Consider the following 16,157-nt stretch of genomic DNA (forward strand, 5'->3'; position numbering starts at 1 on the left):
CCTCTAGGAATTAAGACGGTTGTTTTGTTACAGTTTTAATGCCCATTGTAAAGTGATTAATAAAAAGCCCCATACCGTATGGGTTGAGAGGGTTAGAACAGTAAAGAAACAATGACACGAAAGCACGTCTGTTACCACTCACCCTACATTTATTTAAGTCTACAAAGCGACTCTTCTCTCCCTCAAATCCAAAAAACATTCCTTTCCTTTCCTAAAAAAAAAAAAAACAAATGGGGTAATCAGTCAAAGCAGACCTAGTATGTGTCTTCTTTTTTTTGGATGTCTTTTAGTCTCTCTCAAAGCACCTCATAGCACTCAGATAGTCCATTTGAGAGAGATAGACTTAGCATTCCATGTTCACAGAACTGTGGAATTTTTAAATTACACAGGAAGCCTGGAGATCCTTAGAAAACTCTCTGTATTATAGATGTGGAAAGTTAAAACTTTCCTTCAAGATCACACAGCTCATTAGAGGCCACGCTCACTTGAGAACTCAGGTTTCCTGGCTCCGCGTTCAAACCCCTTTCCAATATCAGTCCTCAGATTCTTCCATAGAAAGTTGAATTAAATTATTCACCTCACATTTCTTGCGGTTTGAAACATGAGCTTCTCAGTATCCCGCTTCAGTGGGATCAGGATGGTGGGTTGGCCGGCGCTGATGGAGAGAAGTCAGAGCCAGGCTGGGGTCAGGAATTCATTTGTAGAGAGAGATTCTAAGTTGAAGGTGAAGACCATCAGAGGAACAGCTGTGAGTGATGAAGAGGAGGGCCAGGGAATGCCAAGAAGCCCCAGGGTTGGCCCGTATGGGGAGACCTGCTGTATGGTACATCTGTCTGTCCCTTCAGGTGACCCGCAGCCCTGCCTCCCTGGGCCAACCGCCCTGGGTGATGGCTCATAGGTACTGAAGTGACCCCTGTCTTTGGGGGGAATCATTTCAACCAAGAGAGAAAAAAGTTTTTGAAATAAGAGAGCAATACTACTAATAATAATAATAAAATAAAATAAAATAAGAGAGCATCTATTTGAAATTTGTCCTTCCAGATTAGACTTGGAGATAGTTACAAGTTCTGCTTTTTCTATTCGGGTCTGAGGCGATCTGAACTCCTTCAACTCATTCCATTAAAAAAAGAAAGTCTCCTGAAGATTGACGTAGGCTCTCATGTGTCCTTGGATCATCTTCTGAGCCCTTTGGGTCAGGACTTCACCCCTTTCTCTTCCTGTAGCAGTTCTAAATTTTTCTTTTCAGGAACTCCTAACATTTTTTGGAATTCCTTGTAAGACTCCTGTCCATAGTTGGCCAAGGTAATTAAGGATCTCTTTGTGTCAAAGACTACCAGCGTTTAACCTAAATAACAGTAACTGAAAATAATTTAGACTGTTGTAGTAGCTAGGAGAGGGCATTTATTTATTTATTTATTAAGATTTTTAAAATTTATTTGAGAGCGAGAGACGGTGGGGGAGGGGTAAGGAGTGGAACGGAGGGAGAGGGACAAGCAGACTCTGTGCCAAGTGCAGAGCCCGATGTGGGGCTCAGCCTCACAGCCCGAGATCATGACCTGAGCCAAAATCAAGACTCAGCTGACTGAGCCACACAGGTGCCCCTGAGGTTTTTATTTTTAAGCTGTGCTTTGTGCTATGAGATTTCTATCCGAAGTGGTTGTCATGCTAGCTGCATTTATATTTAATTTGCAGATCTTATCACACTTCACAGTGTGAAATGTTTCTTCCCTTCTCCTTGCAAGTGCAGAAAGCTCCTGCCACTAAGCTTTCTTAGTAGAATGGAAATAATTTATTTCCAAACACAAGAATGGGACAGACATTCTTTGAATGTCCATCTTGATGTTGATTTATATAAAGTGGATACAGACCCACTTTTTAGCAGGAATATGATTTTAACTGATAGAAAAATAGAAGAGAATACCACAACCGTGAAAAAAAAAATTAAGTTTGCTTTTGAGGAGCGTTTTTGTGTTCATTGAGTATAAATCTCCAGGTATTGATTGGGGCTCTGTTACAAGCCAGATGAATAAAACTGCAGAAATATAATGTGAATTGATTTGGCATACACAGTAGACTATCACCCAGATATGACTTTTAATAAACAAAATCTATGGAGAAATTAAAGTAGAGCACTCACTCATGCTGTAATCTTCAAGGGAAGACTTCAGTTTTTATAATGGACCAGAGAACTCTTTGTAATAACAGAAAAGAAATTATATACAAGTAATAGGTGATTATTGGTGGAGTCCTGTTTCTGTGTCCATTCCCTATTTCATTCATTCATTTTTTGAAACATTTCTTGGGTACTTAGCACAAGAGATACAGATAGGATGATATGTCTCCTGCTCTCGGAGGAATCCACAGTCTGATAGGAGAAAATGGGATGTGTTTTGGATAATGGAGTCACAGAGTGACCAGCTGCTATCAGACAGGGCCTCATGGGCCATGGTTTATAAGTCACCAAGGTCTGGGATCAGATCTTAGCTTAGACAGAGAGGCAGGCAGAGAGAGAGAAAGGGGGAAGCAGGCTCCCCGCTGAGCAGAGAGCCCAATTCGGGGCTTGATCCCAGGACCCTGGGATCATGACCTGAGCCAAAGGCAGAGACTTAACCCACTGAGCCACCCAGGCACCCCCCAGCCTTTCCTTTTAAGTGAAGATAAAGACACTGACAAAATTGCTCTGTTTATGCAAGACCTGTTTTTTCTGTTGGCTCATTCTTTCCCCAGATGAGTTAAAACAGTTGATAAGGCTGTAGGTTGGTGGGGTTTTTCATTTCTAGTGTTTTTTTTAATTCAAGTGTAATTAGAGTTCTGGGCAGTTTTTCTTTTGGCGTAGATTATATTTGTAGTTCTAGGATTTAATGGGTCTCTTTTGTGTGTGCAAAGAGCTAATCTAATTCATTATGTTTTGATTTTGCTCTTTTAACTTGAGTTTCTGCTCCCTTTGTACTGAATACAACTTGTGCTCAACCTGTTCAATTTAGCTTCAGTGTCTTTGCCTTGGTGCACATCTTCTTGATGTCCTTTTTTCCTCCCAGTTGGATTTAGATTCCTCTCTTCTTTCCTCTCATGTCAGCCTGTGCTTCTATGCCCCTTTCACTCATACTCTTCTGTAGTACCTGTAGCACTCCGATAATTTATTTCCTCCTCTTCCTCTGTCATCAGACTATAAGCTTTACAGGAATAGCAGGTACACGTTATTAAACTTGGTGTCTCCAGCTGCTACTTCTGTGTCTGGTGGTGGAAAGTAGTGACTCAGTGAATGGATGGCTGGATAGACGTGTGAAATGATATCTATGCTGAGCTTTAAAATGATCAGTACAGTGATCTGGGGAAAGAAAAGCTATTGATATCTATTCTTAAGGTCCAACAGACATTTTTCTCTATCTTTCTTGTCCATTTTTAGGACACTGACAGATGTCCTAGGAAAGGTGAATATGGAAATCAGATTGCAGCTTAGTGTGTCTCCTTGATGCTTCTGTCCTAAATCTATATTGTGATTAGTATTTGAAAACATGCTCATGAAAACAACAGTATTCCTCAGTACACGTTAATTAGGACATGCTTCTAATCTCTTACAGTCTTGTTACAGTTATTTATTGCTGAGTAACAAACCACTCCAAAGCCTAGTAATTTAGGGCAATAATATATCATTCTCCCAGATCTGAAATCTGATGAAGTCTTGGCTAGGTAGTTCTGCTTGACTTGCTATGTGCAGGGGCTGAAATGCTTCTGCGTTTACACTGGGGCACCTCTGCCAGGTTGGCTAGAACCAGCTGTGGGCTGGTGGGGCATCTTTCTATATCTGGCCTTTCCAGGTGACTAGTTTGGACTTAAAGCAAAGGGGTCTGTGGTAGTAGAACTTTTTATGTGTCATTGTCTTCCAAGAAGGAAGAACAGAGCTGCTAGTTTGCTAAGTTCCAAACTGGCAGAATGCCACTCCCACCTCATTGGATTGGTCAAAGCCAGCCTAGATTCAAGGACAGGGAAATTGTCTCGATCTCTTGGTGTGAGGAACAGCATTCATATATAGGGAAGGATAGCAGCCATCTAGCTAAAAGAGATCATCTAGAACATCCAATTTTATATACAATAAGAAATAGACCTAAAAACAACATTGCAGCTAGATATGTACTACAGAAGTATGTCTCATTTAAGTGAATGGTTTTTAAGAAATGCATTAAGTTTCTTTGGATAACATCTCCAGGGGAGCAGAGGGCTCTTGTTGGAAAACTACGCTTTGTCAAAATTGGAGCTAGGACTTGATCAGTTAATGGACTCAAACCTAGTACTCTGGTCCTGGTGGGTAGTAAATAACCACACATATGGTTGGTTTAATTATGCCAGTGCTGTCTTATCTGTTAAGGGTCATGTCTCTCTTTAATGATTAAAGTTGCTTTCTTCTTAAACTGAGAGGATACTGGCACTCACTCTGATCTACAAGAATCAAAAAGATCTGGATCCTGTTTCTCTCACATTAGAGGAAGAGTGTCATATAATTAAAGTTTCTTGATTAGTAATTCTACTGGGAAAATGTAATACATTTTCTCTTTTGACTGTGCTGTGATAGGAAATGGGCTGGAAATGCCTTAGTAGTCCCATTTCTAGACCTGAGCATTTTCCTGAACATTTTGAAATTATAATAGTTTCAAGAATCTTGATAAACCCAAATACATCAAGACAAGTAGGGATTTAGAGTGAATTCTTTCTTGAAACATACACAGTTTCTTGAACCAGTTCCCTTTTCTTTTATTATTCTTGACTTTTAATAGGTTTTTTTTAAAAGATTTATTTATTTATTTATTTGACAGAGAGAAATCACAAGTAGTCAGAGAGGCAGGCAGAGAGAGAGAGGGAAGCAGGCTCCCCGCTGAGCAGAGAGCCCAATGCGGGACTCGATCCCAGGACCCTGAGATCATGACCTGAGCCCAAGGCAGCGGCCCAACCCACTGAGCCACCCAGGTGCCCCGACTTTTAATAGTTTTGACAACCTCTTAGAATCACTTGATACTTAGAAACTTTTTGAATAGATTTGCCTCTTCATTGCTTATTGTCACATATCTCTGTGGTATTTCATGGGAACAGGTAGAAAATAAGGGTTACCATTTGTGATATTTGTAAAGAAACCATGAGCAAGGGCCTACAAAGCCCTTTTGGAGACTGAATGAATTAGTAATTCACCCATGAAGTCCTTCAGTGGAATTCCAAAAGACCTCAAGTAGCCGAAGAGATCCTGAGAAAGAGCAAAGCAGAAGGCATCACATACCCTGTTTCAAGCTCTACTTACAAAACTGTAGTCATCAAAATGGTGTGGTACCAGGTAAAAACAGACACAGGCCAATGAACAGAACCTAGAGCCCAAAATAAACCCAAGCATATGCAGTCAACTAATACTTGACAAAGGAGCCAAGAACACTGAATGTAGAAGAGACCGTATATGGTGCTGGGATAATGGGCTGTTCCCATGGGAAGAAATGAAACTGGCCCCATGTCTTACACTACTCATGAGGATGTACTCAAAATGGATGGAAGACTTATACGTAAGACCTGAAATCTTAGAACTCCTAGACGAAAACACTGGAATAAAGCTCCTTAACATGGTCTTGGTAATGACTGTTTGGGGGGGTTCCGATATCTTAAAAAGCAACAAAATAAGTAAACAGGTGACCGCACCAAACTCCAAAGCTTCTGCACAATGAAACAAAACATCAATACAGTGAAGAGACAGCCTATTGAATGGGGAAAAAAAAAATTGCAAATCATATATCTATGGGTTAATACCCAAAATATATGTAGAACTCATGGATTTCCATAACAAAAAACCAAATAACCCACATTGAGGACAGAGGACCCAAATAGACATTTTTCCAAAGAAGGTATACAAAAAGCCAACAAGTACGTGAAAATAAGTTCAATAGCACTAATCATTAGGGAAATGCAAATTAGGATCACAATAAGATATCTCTTGGGGCGCTTGGGTGGCTCAGTGGGTTAAGCCTCTGCCTTTGGCGCAGGTCATGTTCTCAGAGTCCTGGGATAGAGCCCAGCATTGGGCTCTTCCTCTCAGCAGGGAGCCTGCTTCCTCCTCTTTCTCTGCCTGCCTCTCTGCCTACTTGTGATCTTTCTCTGTCTGTGTCAAATAAATAAATAAAACCTTAAAAAAAAAAGATATCTCTTGTGTCTTCTAGAATGGCTGTCATCCAAAAGATAAGCAATAACAGAAATGAATAAAGCTATTTGTGTAACATGTTAAGAAAGAAAAAAGAGATAATAGATGCTCTTATGGATGTGGAGAAAAGGGAACCCTTGTACATTGTTGGTAGAATTGTAGTGCAGTCAGTATGGAAAACCGTAGGGAGGGGCCTCAAAAAATTAAAAGTAGAACTACCATATGGCTCCCAATAATCCCCCTTCTGGGAATAGATCCAAAGGAAATTAATACATTAATTAAATGTTTATAGCAGCATTATTTATAGTAGCCAAGATATGCAAACAACTTGAGTATCCATTGATAGATCAATGGATAAAGAAGTTGTGGTGTATATTTACAACGGAATAATATTAAGCCACAAGAAACGAGGAAATCCTACCATTTCCAGCAACATAATGGACCTTGCCCGCATTTTGCTAAGTAAATAAGTCGGACAGAGAAAAACAAATACCGTGAGATCTCACTTATACGTGGAATAAAACAAAACAAGACATAAGTCATAGAAAAAGAGATCAGACTTGTGTTATGAGAGGTGGAAGGTAGGGGGGCGGAAGAATTGGAGAAAGGAAGTCAGAAGGTCCAAACTTTCAGTTATAAGATAACAACTAGGGGTGTGGTGTACGACACAATGACCACCGTGAATATGGCTGAATGATAGATGGGAAAGTTATTGCGAGAGTAAATCCTAGGAGATTTCAAGGATCACAAGGAGAAAGTTCTTTTTACCTTTCCCCCCCCTTTTTTTTTTTTTTTTATTGTATTTATGTGAGAAAAGTGGATGTTAGCTGAACCTGTCATGGTCCTCATTTCACAAGAGATGTAAAGGAAACCATCATGCTGTATGCCTTAAACTTACACAGTGATGTCTGTCAATAGTTTCTAAATAAAACTGGAAAAGATGTAGATGTGATGATTGTTGCACAGCAGTGTGAATGTACTTAATGCTACTGAACTCTACACTGAACATGGTTAAAACAGGGTGCCTGGCTGGCTCAGTCCATGGAGCTCGAGACTCTTGGTCTCAGGGTCATGAGTTTGAGCCCATATTGGGTGTAGAGTTTACTTAAAAAAAAGTCTTAAAAAAAGGTTAAAGTTGTAAATTTTATGGTATGTCTCTTTTACACTAGAAAAAGGCAGTTAAGACAAGCAAAAGGCAATGTAGTGGGACTAGATCAAGCACTTGGGGTTGCAGAGTATTAGGGATTCTGAAAGGGACCCTTACCCTTCCTGGTGGGGAGGAGCAGAAGGGCTCTCTGGAGGGGTCACAGGGTCCCCGACTGGGAAAGAAGTGGGGGCCATTGCCCTGCACACAACTCTAAACTTTCTGGTACCCAAAGGGATCTGTTGTACGTGACCCAAGGAGGAAGAAGCACAGGGCTGGCAGAGACCGGAGTGACTGTGTCCCTGTTGGGCCCTGCTGCACTCTGAGGCTGGCTGGCACCTTTCCATCTTGGAGTAACCAAACCCTCTGCCTGCGCTTTCCCCCGCAGACGGCCACTCTGAGAAGACAGGGGCGGTACATGTGCTCCACGGTTCCCGCAGACGCGCAAGAGGAAGCTCAGAGCCTGTTTGTCACCGAGGTAATGCGCAGCACGCGTCACCGTAAAGCCACGTTTTGCTAACACTCCCCATTCTTTAAATTTCAATGATATTTTCAAGAAAGTCTCAGAGACATAACTCCATCTGTTTAGTGGAAGTTAAAATAGGAGACTAATATGGGATTTTCAGAGCCCGAAGCGTGGACAGAAATGTCAGCACGGGTCATTTCTGACGGCTGTTTAAAACATGAATTCTGCAGAACTTATTGGTGTAGAAAAAGGGGTCACTCTTAGGAACTCACTGGAAATCTTTGGCAGAGGCTTTGTTACTGAGATTATTTTCAGGGAGACTCAACACATGTTTATGTATTCGTTTACTTCATTTATATGTTTACACTTGTAACTTCTTTTTAAGATTAGTTCAGTGTTCATGAAGTGCCAGATGGTCTTGAGCAGACCCTGACTGTCTCTGGTCAGCGTACGATTATTGTCACTCTGGTTTGATCATGCACGTGATGATTATCTTGTTAAAGAGGAAAGAGAAAGTACTGCATTTAGAATTGCTTTGTCTTCCCCCCTTTGGGGTGTTTGTTTTTTTTTCCCCCAGGTGCTTTTAGGTAACATGAACTCATTAAGTCTTTTAATTTTGTTTCTTAAAGTGCTCATTCATTTAAAAATAATGAATTTTTATTCCTATCTTTCTGATTGAATTTCAGATGATACATAGGCCCATCAGTAATTTTGCCTACCACAAGGAAGTTAGGCTTTTAAAAGTGAAGACCGACTAAAATAACAAGATCCTATCACAGTATTTCGTTTCCATTGACATTTTCGAAAAATTAAATGTGTGTTTAAAATTGTAAAAGTAATGATCTCTCATCCTTCTGAAAAGAACATCTTGTCTTACTTCCTTTGCTACTTTATTAGGAAGATTAATTCCAGACAAATAGAGCCAGATATGTTTATATAGTCTTAGCTGTTTATTTTAAAGCAGGATGTAGACAAACTGGGACCGACCCATAGGCAATGTCTGGCCTGCAGCCCGTTTTTGTTAATAAAGTTTTATTGTAACACAGCCACACCCCTCCATTAACATGACCGCTCTCACATTAGAACTCAGAGCTGAGCATTTACAGCAGCGACCATGTGACCCTCAAAGCTGAAAATACGATTCGGCCTTTTGCAGAAAGAGTTTTGCTGACCCCTTATTTTAAGACATGGAGCAGTTTGTTGATTACTAATTCAGTTCTCCCAGTTGCTTAAAAAATACGATTTTGGAGGGATGACTCTCCACTTCTGCAGTCACCCCAGGTTGAACAGTAACAGCTCCGAGCTCTTCTGCCGGAGCCAACAGAACAAAGGCCTCTGGGGACCCTGGCACTAGGGTGGAGTGAAACAGCACTTCCTCTCCATCCTCTGCTCTAACCGAGAATGACCTCATGACTTTCTTTTTAAAACAACTTCAAAAACCTTTCAGTATTAACTCCAAAATATTATTGAATTTCATGAGTTTGAAAGGGCAGTCACGGAATCAGCCAGTCAGATCCCTGTCATTCTGGAGTTATAGTTCTCTGGATGTTGATTTCTGATGTAACCCTCATCTCCTAGGCTTTCTACATCTCCGGAGGGGTGGGGTTGCTTGCTTTCAGGGGTTCTGTGCTCTCAGCCTTTGAATTTAGCTTGTGTCTGCTGTGTGCACTGTCAACGAGGGCTTATTAAATGAATGACTCTCTGGCTATTTAACTGCTTAGCTGTGTTTTTATAGTTTCTTATAATGCAAAATATTTAAACACAATAATTATCTTTCTTACCTGTTTTACCTATGATACTAAAAATCTGGGCACTCAGGTGTTAACATTCATAAATTCGCTGCTTATGTACAAGTGTGTGCTTATTTATTTCTTTTTTAGCTGGGCAGATACATGTCATACTTGAGTAGGTTTAATGTCCTGCTGGAGACTTTAGTGATAGACTTTTAGTTGCCGTGCTTGTTCAAAAAGCTGAACAGAGAATAGGAACTCATGCGCCAACCTGTGTCACACCTGGTCAGACCTGACTTGGCTGTGCTAATGGACCTAGAGAGAATAGTGGGAGAACCCAAACCTATAGGTAATTCTGAAATCACACTTGCTTTGGAATGTAACTTGGAGTGTGGATGTCAGATGTTCTCAACGTGAAAATGCTTTGAAAGTATTTCTGAGAAGCATTTACAAGAATAAAAGAGTATCATTCGTCACTACCAGGCAAAGAGATTGTAAAGTTGTTCAGCAACCCCATCTGCCTCTGTTCCTAACCCTTCTCTGCTTTCAGAATGTAACATAAAAATCTTACACTGCCTGCCCTTCACGACCTTGCCTATAGAGGGCTTCGCATAGAGTCTGGCAGGATTTATAATCTTGAGTCTATGTACCGCTCAGTGGGTCATCCTGGATAGTTGAATGAAAGACACCATGCTGGTCCGTTGAGTCTGTTGGGTAGTGAGGTAGTTTAATGCAATGTAGGGGATGTAGAAACTTATTATTCTCCCCCCACCTTGGGGTTTCTTCTAGTTGGCATAGGAATTAAATTGATATAAGAAACAAAAACAGGGAGAAAAAACCCACAATTTTATTATGTGGACATGGAAGTCCGGTGATGAAACTAAAACCCCAAGAAATGACCAAGGCAGGCAGTTTTTACACATTTTAGACAAAAAGAGCAAATTTGTGAGGCATTGACAGGATAAAGAAGAGAGGTATTTGGGAGTTTTAATTAGTAAGGAATTCTAAGCAGAATTTAGGCTGAAATAGTAGGTGAGAAAAAAAATGAGGAGGCTTATTTCTGTAGCTTTTTCAACTTTCAGGTCTCTACCTCTGGTAATAAGGATTTTTTTTTTTTACTTCTTAGTACAGGAGAGTCATTTTCATAGGGGAAATTTTTTCTGGTTTTCGCGGGGACAGAGGAGGATCTCAGTATCCTTTGAGCGGATTGACTCCCAAGTAGCTTCAGTTCCTAATAAGCCATATGCTATTGTATGTTTGGGGACAGCCCACCCTGGGCGCCACACCAGTGTGTATGCTAATGTCAAGGTAGGGGTAAAGCTCCCGACCTTGGTTCGTGAATGTGAGCACACATGGTGATGTTGTGGCACCATTGTGAACTGGAACCCGAATCTTTTCTCCTAATAACCTCACTCTGGCCCTTATAAATAGAAGGAAGAACTGAGGGCAGATTTATATTATCCTTAATAACAGAGCTAGCTGTGATGTTAGTAAACACCCCCGAAAGGGTCTTTAGGGTCACACTTTCCATCTACTTTGATGTTCTCCTAGAGGACACATGACTTCTGAAGAACCCAGGGCTTTGAAGTCAGAAGCCACACATAGTTTGTTATGTAAATGCAGCAACTGAGGTGAGGTTTGTCCCCTTGTAAAACCCGCTTTCTGATCATGAATGATGGTCACTTAGAGTGACCCCGTTCCGAAGGGTAATGTTTTAGTGATTTTTAAGCTTTACAGGATCCTCTGACTGTGGAATTTCAGGCACAAGAGGGTTGAGGTGAAAGGATTCTTTCTGATGTTTGCGTGGGCGCGCGCGTTCGTAAACCTTCCCAAATGTCCTCCAAAAGCCGTCCCGTATCTTTTTTCTTTTCTTCTTATGCTTTTTTTTTTTTTTTTTTTTTAATCCGCCCCCTCACAGTGCATCAAAACCTATAACTCTGACTGGCATCTTGTGAACTATAAGTTTGAAGATTACTCGGGAGAGTTTCGACAGCTTCCAAAGTGAGTAAATGGTCAGACCGCACAAGGTGGGGTTATACACATGGGCAACAATTTTTTGCACTTGAAATGCTTAGAGAGGTATATAATATGCAACTTCATATGCAATCAGTAATTGGAGAAAATATTTCTAGATGGTTTATATGTATAAAGAACAGCTGTGATTTTCAGGGTATTCAATAGTAGGACTCAAAGCTCGCACTCTGGGATTGGTAAATGGTAAAAAAACACATGGTTTACTTGTGTCCAGTGGTTCTTTTCAGGATATGGCTGACAAAGCACAGCAGGTAATGTACTGTCAGTGAGAAATAGAAGACCAAGAAAACGTAAATGCTACAGTGTGTTTTATCTTTGAAAGAATATTTTGAAGAGACATAAGCACTTTATAGTGAATAAGTTTTATGTTAAAAAAAAAAAGTAAATCAAAGAGCAAACATTTCCCCCAGACCATTTTTTTCACATTCTTTAAAGTGTTAATGCATTCTGGAATACACCAAAAACAAGGGCGTCTGTATAGATTAGTTGTCACTAAAGTGAACCACGGGTAGGTTGGTCTTGTCTTGAGAGGTTATGTTACCAAATGGTAAATCGTGAAATGATGCAGTTGGTAAATTTAGGTAGAGCTGATTATGAAACCCGAAATCAAAATCAAATAACGATGGGTTGTATTTCAAAAGTAATCATTGCCAATGAAAATTTGGAGATGGAGACCCTATTAATATAGTTTTCTTCTGTGTTTTGTGGCATCTGTGAGTTTGAACCATTGAAACCATTCCCTGCTGTTTGTTTTTCCTATTTGTGTGGTTCAGCCACTCCTTAAGAGTGCTCAGCCAACTTCCCGATGGACTCTTTTTGAACCTCAGCTCAAATCACTCCCTTCCCACATTATCTTCTCCAGATGGGTATGCTCCTTAGTTCTATACTTACCCAGTACTTACTTGGGGCTTTTTAAGTTCTTTCCATTTGATTGGATAACTATCCCTGCTATCCCTTTCCATTTGATTGGATAACTATTCACTGCTAGTCTGGTTCGCACTATTCTCCTGGCTATCGTAGAACAGACTATGAGATGTAGTGAACTTCCTGGAAGAGAGACCCTTTCACCACTGGTCGATTTCATCTTTGGCATTAATAATTTTCCAGTTGTGTGGTAAGAAAGAGAGGGAGGATTCTAACAGTGATTAAGAACATAGATTCTGAACTCTGTCTGCATCTTCTGCTCACTCTGCCCTCTGTCAATCTCGGTCATTTTGTCTATTGTCAAGACACCAGCCCCCATCATGTAAAGGACTGAAGGAGATAGTACATGTGAAGCCCAGTGCTTAGATCATACTGTTTAGTAAATGCTGGCCGCCATTACTGTGCTTTTGTTAACACTGTCGTCATCAAGGCAGGGCCTCCCACTCTGAAGGCCATGGCCCCATTTCCCATTTTCTCTTATAAACTTCATTTTGAAAGTCATTCTACTGGGGTGCCTGGCTGGCTCAGTCAGTTAAGTGTCTGACTATTGATTTTTGGCTCAGGCCATGATCTCAGGGTTGTGAGATCAAGCCCCAAGTTGGGCCCTGAGGTCAGCGTGGAGTCTGCTTGAGATTCTCCCTTTCCCCCTTCCCCCGCTCGTGGTCTCTCTCTTTCTCTCTCAAATAAATAAATCTTTTTTTTTAAAAAAGTTATTCTATCAAGTCTTATTTATTAGTAGACTTCAACTTTTTTTTTTTTTTTTTTTTTTTTGAGTAGGCTCCATAGAGCCCAACATGGGGCTTGATCATGACCCCAAGATTAAGACCTGAGCTGAAATCAAGAGTACACACACTCAACCAATGGAAACACCCAGAAGCCCCTACACTTTCCCCATTGTTAGTATATTTATGCCAGCTTTTCTCCTTGGCTTTTGGGGGCTTTTTATCTCTGGGATCACCCACTTTGCAAAGCAGTAGTGCTGATTCTGTTCTTCAACTGAGTGGACCAGCTTTGGATTTGTTAAATGGTGGTTCCTCTGATCGGGGAAGAAATGCAATTATAAAACAAATTTATTTCTTCTCTTTAAAGCAAAGTGGCCAAGTTGGATAAACTTCCAGTTCATGTCTATGAAGTTGATGAGGAGGTTGACAAAGATGAGGTAGGTGATCGCTTACAGATTTAAAATTTGATTTTGTTTATAGATTTGCAAGATTGGTTGGAAAATTACCAGCATTTAGCCAAAAGAGGAGTTGAACTGTTTCTTAAAACAGGGGAAGAATTTTTTTTAAATGTATTGTTGGATTGATTGAAATAAAGTCTCCCTTTCAACTTGACTGTTTAGTGGTACAAATTCTTCTTGTCTTGTTTATTTGTTCTGAGATCGTTTTCAAAGACCTGGATAAGATTTGGCTACATTGTTAAAAAATATCAAGATTACTTAGACCTTAAGTTTAACTTGTTTTTCAACAGAATATCTTGAAACAAACCAGTAGACTTTAAATGGCTCTTTCCTCAGTAATGGCTTTGAGTGAAGTATATGGTACCAAGAAGCTTTGCTTTTTCTGTCTTTTCTTTAAACAAGCCCACTCCCCCTGCTCTTGGAAAAGTGCATAAAGAGAACTGAGCATTAAGATGACTGAACAAGAGACCTACTAAAAAGTTGATTCAACCTGTTTATCTATTTCTCATTCTCCCTATTAGATGCCTCATTGTGAGTTGGGTAGGGGTATGTCCTTATTGATTGATTGGTTCATTGATTATCAGCTAAACCATAACACCAGCCACTCAAGAATGTTAAAGCATCCATGGTAGCAAATTATTTTAGAAACCACTCACAAAATAATTCTCGGAAGAGTAAGTAGTCATCCAAAATGAAAAGATGCTAAAAAAAAAAAAAAAAAAAAAAAAACCCAAACTTGATGCTGATTAGTAGTTTAAAAAAAAAAAACAAACTTGAACCAATTGAAATAATGCATGTAAAGGCACACAACAAACAGTAAAATCCTGGACAGGTAAGTTATTTCTCTTATTGCTAATAATAAGAACATTAAACCACCAATACGAATATTGAGATGGTCTAAAACAAAACCTAAGATGGGTCTTTCTGCAATTGTCTACTTGATTACAGCAATTAAAGATGATTCTTAGAGACTAGTCTTCGGAGTTATGAGCCAGGTAACGTGACTCTGTGTGGCCCTCTCTTCCCACTGACCGCACTGAAGTGTCCAGCGGCCTCTGCCCTCGAGGGGCAAGGAGACTGCAAGGGAACCTCATGAGGAGAGTGTGGAGGGCCCTGAGTCGGCGTGCAGCAGATTGGCCACACTGTGTGTGTGTGTGTGTGTGTGTGTGTGTGTGTGTACACATGTCATCTGTCTGTCTGTCTGATGTACGCGTGAATGCCTTACATATTTTCAGCAGCACCCAGCGACCCCACGCTCGCCTCCCTACACCAGAGCCCACAGCTCGAGTCAACCTGTAGCAGAGAGTCTCTTTGTTTCTAGCTGTGTCCCTTTTCTGACCCCTCCTCCCCGTTGGCTCTGTGCCTCGGTCGGTCTTTCCTTCCGTGCTGTTGTCCTCGCCCTTTCTTTCATCCCTTCTTTCTCTCTGTTGCCTCCTGTTTCCTTTCTTTCTTCATTCACCTTCCCCCGAACTGAGCCTCTGGGAAGTTGTCCAGGAATTTGCTTTTGTCCTCCAATTATAGGGGAGTATAATTTGAAAACATTTTTCCTGAAACCAGGCGAGACCTTACAACCTGAGCGGTCAAGTATGGTATGTACTTTCTGTGGCTCATTAAATACTTAAAAATTTGGATTGGAGCTAGCTTTGCCTTTTAATGGGCTACAGCTTTTTCAGGAATTTAGACTTTTCCCTCTCTCTGACTGCCAAGTGGACTCTAAGGTGACTTGTAGCAGGTGGTGACTCCAGGGAAAGGGCTGGGTGGGGCAGCCTGGCACGGATGGAATGATTTTCCTGTTGACCAGACTCAGCAGCAAGTGGGATTAGTAGTAGGAGGAGCTTGACTGTGGTTTGCCTTCTCTCCTAGGATGCTGCCTCTCTTGGCTCTCAGAAGGGCGGGATCACCAAGCACGGCTGGTTGTACAAAGGCAACATGAACAGTGCGATAAGCGTGACCATGAGGGTAAGGCGGCCGTCCCCCCGCACTCCCTGCTCATTAAGCCCTTTCTGCTATAGGTCTTGGGAATAAAGCTCAAAATGAATGGGTATGCTGTTCTTCCTGACAACAGTGACACTGGCTGCTTAGTAAGATGCCTTCCTGGTGCTCAAGCCCCGTTGGTACCGTCCCATCTCCCCCCACCTCTCTGCTGCCCCCTCCGCCCACCCGCGTGATGAGACCATGATTGGGCTGGTGGGAGGGTGCAGTCACCAGCATGGGCTTTCTTCCATGGGTGCACACCGAGGGTGTTGCAGGGCTCCTCCAGGCCTGTCACCCAGGGGCTAACCCTAAGCCCTTTGGAGAGGTCTACTGTGACAAAGTCAGAAAGGCAAAACTTGAGGAAGGGAAGACTGTTAGATTCGAAGGGGGTTGTGAAGAGAAGTGCAAAAGTGGTATAAAAAGCCACTCAGGAGAGAAGTAGGACCAGAGAAAGACCAGGATAAATAATAAAGAGGGAGAAGTAATGGAAGGGAGGGTGAGCAGGGAGATGAAAAAGAGTTCACGGGAACTGCTGC

At 41.3% G+C, this 16,157-nt stretch overlaps 1 protein-coding gene across 24 annotated transcripts in view; it reads left to right on the plus strand.

Moving 5' to 3' along the window:
- The window catches only part of DOCK9 (dedicator of cytokinesis 9), a 275,916-nt gene that overhangs the window by 136,549 nt on the left and 123,210 nt on the right, over positions 1–16,157 (plus strand). For all 24 annotated transcript variants that reach the window (XM_045081367.1, XM_045081374.1, XM_045081380.1 and 21 more), the window contains exons 3-6: positions 7,702–7,791; positions 11,428–11,510; positions 13,557–13,626; positions 15,511–15,606. In XM_045081367.1, coding sequence (XP_044937302.1) covers positions 7,702–7,791; positions 11,428–11,510; positions 13,557–13,626; positions 15,511–15,606 — 339 coding nt within the window. The remainder of the gene's footprint in view (positions 1–7,701; positions 7,792–11,427; positions 11,511–13,556; positions 13,627–15,510; positions 15,607–16,157) is intronic.

Source organism: Mustela putorius, unplaced genomic scaffold (genome assembly GCF_011764305.1).
Source record: "Mustela putorius furo isolate JIRA1106 unplaced genomic scaffold, ASM1176430v1.1 tig00000551_pilon_pilon_pilon, whole genome shotgun sequence".
Classification (NCBI taxonomy): Eukaryota; Metazoa; Chordata; class Mammalia; order Carnivora; family Mustelidae; genus Mustela; species Mustela putorius.